General features: G+C 37.7%; 1 protein-coding gene across 1 annotated transcript; it reads right to left on the bottom strand.

The window, feature by feature from the left end:
• Window positions 1–533: 533 nt before the first annotated feature.
• On the bottom strand, window positions 534–6,382 carry LOC134456037 (uncharacterized). Its single transcript, XM_063207495.1, has 6 exons — window positions 6,251–6,382; window positions 5,934–6,110; window positions 4,401–4,460; window positions 3,808–3,972; window positions 3,270–3,374; window positions 534–2,221 (listed from the first exon to the last, which is right to left on the bottom strand). The coding sequence occupies exons 1-6, from the start codon at window positions 6,292–6,294 to the stop codon at window positions 2,128–2,130; spliced, it is 645 nt and encodes a 214-aa protein (XP_063063565.1). The 5' UTR covers window positions 6,295–6,382; the 3' UTR covers window positions 534–2,127.
• Between the last annotated feature and the right edge of the window lie 111 nt (window positions 6,383–6,493).

Below are 6,493 nucleotides of genomic sequence, written 5' to 3'. Positions count from 1 at the left end.
AACAGTCCAGTATTTTCTACATATGACACCTGTCAACAATAAAGTCTTGTAGCGCTTTTTGACTTAATAGTAGCTTGCCGTATTTAGTACAGAGATAAACTGTTTTACATTTTACGGTCACTGACTGTTGTAATTTGAAAGTTTTTTGCCGTAATTTCAACGGGCATTTTTTACAGTGCAATCATGTGCAAGGATTTTAGATAAAACCACGCCTTGCATGCATTAGTGAAGATGCGTTCTCTGTGACTTGGTTTGGCAATTAATGCAGAATGTGTTTCTCTCTGAATCATGCCCAGTAACACCAACTGTACTGAAAGATTGCACATTACCTTAACTAATGGAAGGGACATTTTCCTTCCTGAATGAATTAAGATAAGTTGAGACATCAAGATCTCTCAAAATTGCATATGGGCATGTCCCTTGGATGATTTCAGTTGTAACACACACACGCACATGCTTACACACACACACACACACACACTCACACACACACAATGTAAAAAAGTACAAACAGGTGCCATAATCAGGTCGTCTTTAATTTCAAAATGACATACAGTGTGTTCTTCTCTTGAAAAATGCCTATACCCTCACCACGTAACCACCTCGCATTATAAAAGAAATACTTTATTTAAATGATGATTCTTCTAAGCAGCATGTCAAGATGACTATTTGAGGAAAAAAGTCATATTTGCAGCGAGATATACCTCACATGATTTTTGTTAAAACAAACAAGCAAAAACAGTCAAACACACAAAAATTAAGGTAATGTGATTTTTGGGAGGTATGGGTAATTCTACATTTCAAAGGTATACGTTAAATGGCTCACAATACCCAATAATAGCCTTAACTTAATAACAACATGTGCTCAACTGAGTATACTCATGTACAGGGGTGTCAACTTCAAATTGTCAGTGAGCCAAAATCTAGTAAATCTGGCATGAAATCGGATTTCTAGAACTCAATATTTATTTTGTATTTATTGATTTACAATCGGTATGGACACGCTTAATTCTGAAACGTGTGCATTTTTCACAATCACAAACGCAAGCACAAGCCATTCTTATAATATTATAGATAATTAAACTGTGTATGTGCATGACAAGTGGGAGACTTTATTGCTGATTTCACTTTCCTGGGCACATCAAAGGCTTCATTTACATGCATATGAATATTATTACTTTATCAACAGATATTATTGTATTATTTCTTTCCCCATTATTTTTATCCCGCATGCGGAGGATTTTCGAAATGCTTCATTGTCTACATTTCAGTGAATAGCCAATTTTAAGGGGTTTTTGTGTAACCTCGCTCTCACCATCTGCATGTTTTCGCTCAGCTTCCACAGCGTTGAGGTGGATAAATCAATCACGATTCTGGGATTTCAGAGATATGAAAAAGTTAAACATATAGTGAAGGAAAAGAAACAAAAGGTTCTTTCAGACAACAATGCCAACTCGCGCAGTGAGTGGTGCTGACATCAATTCTGCCATTTCAACCAGTGGTGTAGTCTACTTTTTTATAGTGGGTATACTGTATATTTGATCATTTTTTGAAGTGGGTATACTGTATATATTTGTGCTATTCAAAACAATGGATCAATCAATTTTAAGTGGGTATACTGAAATCCCTGAAATTTAGAAGTGGGTATACTCCGTATACCCGCGTTCTACGTAGACTACACCACTGATTTTAACTGTTTTTAAGAATCTGTGAGTAGTTGAAGTGGCACATCATTACAAATGTTAGACAAGTGCTTCCTCCAATCATATGTAAGGATTTTAGAGAAAAGCACACTTTGGGGAGCTAATGGCTGTAGCCATAGGACCAGATAATAAGGCAAGGCGGAACCATATTCATCTCACGAGAGCCAGGTTAGTTTTGGGGTCTTTTATGAACCACACGACAGTCGCGAGCGTGACAGGAACAGAGTGGGAGAGAGAGACGGGACAGGGCCGGGAAATAGTTCACACCAGACTCTGAACACAGGTCCCCATGGGTCATGCAAACCCATATGTGGAGGAGCCTTAGTGTTCTATGGCACAGTGACAATCGTCTCTTTGGCATATAAACACAACACACACGTATATGTACGCATGCACACAGATACACACACAACTCTGATATTAATTAGTAAGATCTGCCATGTTGATTCTTTTGGTGAGGCCCAGGTTGATATTCCATCCCATTCCTGCCCACGTTTGTTTGCATTGCTGGATTCCAGCTGCGAATACATAAATACATTTGATAAATTCAATCACCATGTAGACCAAATGCCATGACAAAGTTTCACAACTCACAAAATTACAACCAACTACAGATAGTTTTTGGTCTAGAAACTCTTTTAAAGGAACAGTCCACGCTTTTTAGATTTTCACATATTTGCAGTATATCCAAGCATTATTCATATCATTTCATGCACATCATTTTCTTCTGTTTTTTTCAGTATTTAGATTTATTGGATCAGAATTATTAGCATAGCTTAGCATAATCACTGGAAGTGAATGGAGGCATTAGCATCAAGCCACAAATGATCACAGACATGATGAAATAGCTGTTTTGCACTCTGGTGAATTTTACATTAATTTTAAAGTACTTTATAAGTACATTTGATGATGTTTTTTTTTTGCCCCCATAGATTTGCATTGCTACGCTTAATTTGGCTATACTGTTAAACTAGGCAATTCAAACACATAGACGAAAATTAGGCTATATGCACATTCATGAATAGTGCTCGGAAATACTGCAAATATGTGACAATCAAAAAAGGGTGGAATGTTTCTTTAACCCCTTAGCGCAGCGCTATGGCTCTCTGTAATGTCATAGCAATGTTATGATGTAGTTAAGCATTTTCAGCAAGTGAATAGGGTTGCCGGCGACCCCATCTGCAGTAAGATGCTACAGTATGTGGCACATAGCTGGTCCATTTGTCCATGCTTTCAGCACAAGCACAGTTCATTATCATACTACTATGTCCATAAACGTTTTGACACAGTTTGTGCACGTGTGTGCATGTGAAATTGTTTTTAATTGAGATGGCCTTCCCTGTCACTACACGTTATGTTGTGTATGTGGCTTTCAAATGCATACTACAGTCCTTTCTGCCCACTACTTATATATGGCCACTAGTCAAAGACATTATTACTTCTGTCTGCAAAGAACAGCTAAATACCTATAAAATACGGCTTTTAAAATACCCTGATTTGAATGCTTTCCAATAGTGAGGACCGCTCATTCAATGAACGATACCACAACAAAGGGACATTTCTCACTTTTCGTAATTGGTTGGCTGTGCTTGGTTCAAGTTGCCAAATTGATTCATTTGATAGGGTCGTTCCATTCGTCTCTGGACATTTGTTTGCATCGCTGGCCTCCAACTGTGAACACATAAACACATTTGTAGTCAATCACCACATCATACTTTTATATACTACTACGATAGTTCACACGATAAACTAATTATGTAGCCTACAGCTATAGCAAAGTTTTCAGTTATTCAGATAGGCCTACTGTTTTTAAGTCTGTTATGTTGCGATAAAAGACATGGACTGAAGTACTGGCTATCAAACTTATTACCATGCCCATTAACTTTATGTATGATTGCAACGTTTGTCATGCCCCCACACCATTTCTGATCTGCTAGTCCCTGAGACCCAATTAGGCTGCCCATAGTCCTTCTGAGTGCTAAATCTTTCAGAAGGACTATTTTAGCACTAGTAACTGCCACCAAAATAGTAATGGTGCTACCCTTGTAATCATAGATTATAAATTGGATTAATTCCACAAACACAACAAAGACACATTTCTCACTTTCTGTCATAAGTTGGCTGAGCTGGGTTCGGGTTGCCAAAACGATTCATTTGAATCATGTTCCGTTCATTTGAATGACGTTCCATTTGTCTCTGCATGCTTGTTTGCATCGCTGGGTTGCGAAAGGAGGAAGGAGGCTTGTTTTCCAATGAGTCACGGCTTTCACTGGAGAAAAATAAAATATATGTCACTTGTATTCCCTTGATTTCAGATGTACAGTTTTTTTTTATTTCCTATAATTTGCTTATGTGTATCAACACCATGTTTACATGTAGCCTACATTTTCAATTTTCAACACTTTTTGCGTCACATTTTCCAGTAGGCCGCCAGACCTAATAAGCCAATGTTGATAGAATGTATTTTATTAGAGAATGGCACAGACGGCCATGAAAACATGCCCAGGCCTCTTGTTTGTCCCAAACCAGCCCAGAGAAGACTAAACAAAATGATGCAAAACTACTGTACAACTGCATACTGCAGTCACTCAGATACAGTAACTGTCAATCTGAAGAGTTGTGATTGAGAGTAAGATTACAATTACAGTTATTCAATCCACACTCACTACCAAAACAACGATGGAGCATATTTCTCACCGTCTTTTATTGGTTGGCTTTTGTGGGTCGGATTTCTTCTTTTGCTTTTGTTTCTTCACCCTGAAGTAAAAATAAAGAAATATATAAAAGTAAAAATAAATATATATTGTATATCATTCTCCCCAACTCTCTTCACGACAGCCATTGTAAATGGTAGCCTGGGGTGTATTTGTGACCACCACATGTATTAGGAAAACATAATACATGTTCCAAACTGTCTAGATTATGTCAAATACATGAACATAAGTTATTTAGAACTGAATATTTAGCTTTATTTAGGGCTCTGATAACTAACAATATGTATGATGTGGACAAGGGCCAAAACTAATGCAAGGCAACTTTTGGGTAGTTGTTGCACATTTTCACCTGGTCATGGATTAGTTCTTATGGTGTGTGGGCTGTGTGTGGGGGTGCTAGGACTTATTTAAAGGGCTTTTTATGTCCCCAACAGAGCAACAGTAAATATCTGAGGCATAAACCGGTGCAAAAGTTTACATTTAAATGGCTGTGGTCAAAATGACCCCAAGGATCACGGACGTTACCTAAATCTGAGGATAACAGGAGGGTTAAATGGGCATTTCTTAACACTGTAAAGGTTCAAGGTCATCAAAGGGGAAAGGGCCAGTTGCCGCAAGCTCCGCTCCGCTATTTAGTACTGTAATAACGTATAATTAATGTCACTGCATTTGATCAGCTTTGGAAATTTAAAAAGTGGAAGAGACATGATCGCCTAATGATTCTCACAGTTTTTAATTGGAAGCTGAATCCCACAAAAACATAAATGAATGAAAGAACAAAGGACGGGACTCTTATTCACCCACACACATTTTGGGCAGAGCCTTTCTTCACCATGTAATGGCGATTGCACCCATAGGTAGTAGGTGTGCCCTAAATAGGGTGTTCACCTTTCAGCCAATAATTGACATCAGAACATACGTACATACATAACATGCATTTCCCTAGGGAATTCCTCATTCATCCCTTAAGGAATAAGTGTGTCAAGGTAGTGGATACAATAAGCCTATAAGTAATATTTTATCTATCACCACCCCTCCGGGGCATTTGTGCCACCTCGATAGATGTATTGCCGTTGTCATGCTACAATTGGTCTCTACCCAAAACGTTTGTGGACGAATAAACAATGAGAAAATCTGTGTTGTCCTTCATGTCCTTCATTCAGCTTTGGAAATAACACAAAAGTCAACATTAAGGCAATTTTCTCTCAATCCTCCACCCTTTACCCATACAATGCTTGGCGAGACTGTCATCTGTGGCAAATCCATAAAAGTAAATGACCAAATATTATTGCTCTGGTGTTCCATGACTTGACACATTGCAACAACACTAATCAAATACTGTGTTGATATAAAATAGCCACAATCATACACTAAGTGTTGGAGTGTTACAGTATTGTGAAATTGGATAAAAAGCAGAATAACATTATTCTATGTAATTGGGATTCAAGAATGGGAAATGAAAACAAAATAAATATTTGTTTGTTATTCAGTGTGTTACGAATAAAGCAATACTTGCCCAATCACCACTGCAATAATGATAGCAATCACAACCACTGGTATAGCAATTCCCAACACGATTACAAGGATGTTGATGCTGGACTCCTTCTCCTCATCAATTATATCATACTCTAAGTCAACTCCAAACACCGTCTGAAGCTCTGTCTGAACCTTATCTCTCTTCTCTTTCAGATCTCTGTTCAAGACAAAAAATAACATACAGTAAAAACATACAGTAGATGTACCTATGGACTTGTTCATTCATGCAGATTGGACTTTTTTTATTGATTTGGCCACAGTTTTGCATTGTGAAATAATTTTAAAAATATATCTCACTTCTTAGCAGCCTCAGGAGGTATGATGTTTCCATTGTTGTCCATGCCGATGAAACTAACAACAGTGCTACCAACAGTGCTGACCCCACTGGACACATGGACTATTATAACATTGAAGCCCAGGGCTCTCGCAAGTGCTCTGATTAACACAATAAAAAAGAAACAAAAAGACAAAAAGTGATAAAGAAAGTGATATACATACAGTATATCTGTGTGAAAACCACCATTTTTTTGTTTCTAATAA

The sequence above is a fragment of the Engraulis encrasicolus genome, chromosome 1 (assembly GCF_034702125.1).
Source record: "Engraulis encrasicolus isolate BLACKSEA-1 chromosome 1, IST_EnEncr_1.0, whole genome shotgun sequence".
Lineage (NCBI taxonomy): Eukaryota > Metazoa > Chordata > Actinopteri > Clupeiformes > Engraulidae > Engraulis > Engraulis encrasicolus.
Note: the sequence above shows the minus strand (reverse complement) of the source record. Positions and strands in the feature narration are given on the sequence as shown.

Excerpts from the sequence above, each read along its gene's own strand:
- LOC134456037 (XM_063207495.1), bottom strand. The coding sequence starts at position 6,294 with ATGGACAACAATGGAAACATCATACCTCCTGAGGCTGCTAAGAA. Across the intron at positions 4,461-5,933 it reads ATTATTGCAGTGGTGATTGG|GGTGAAGAAACAAAAGCAAA; the intron begins GCAAGTATTGCT and ends TTTTTACTTCAG. Across the intron at positions 3,973-4,400 it reads AAGCCAACCAATAAAAGACG|TGAAAGCCGTGACTCATTGG; the intron begins GTGAGAAATATG and ends ATTTTTCTCCAG.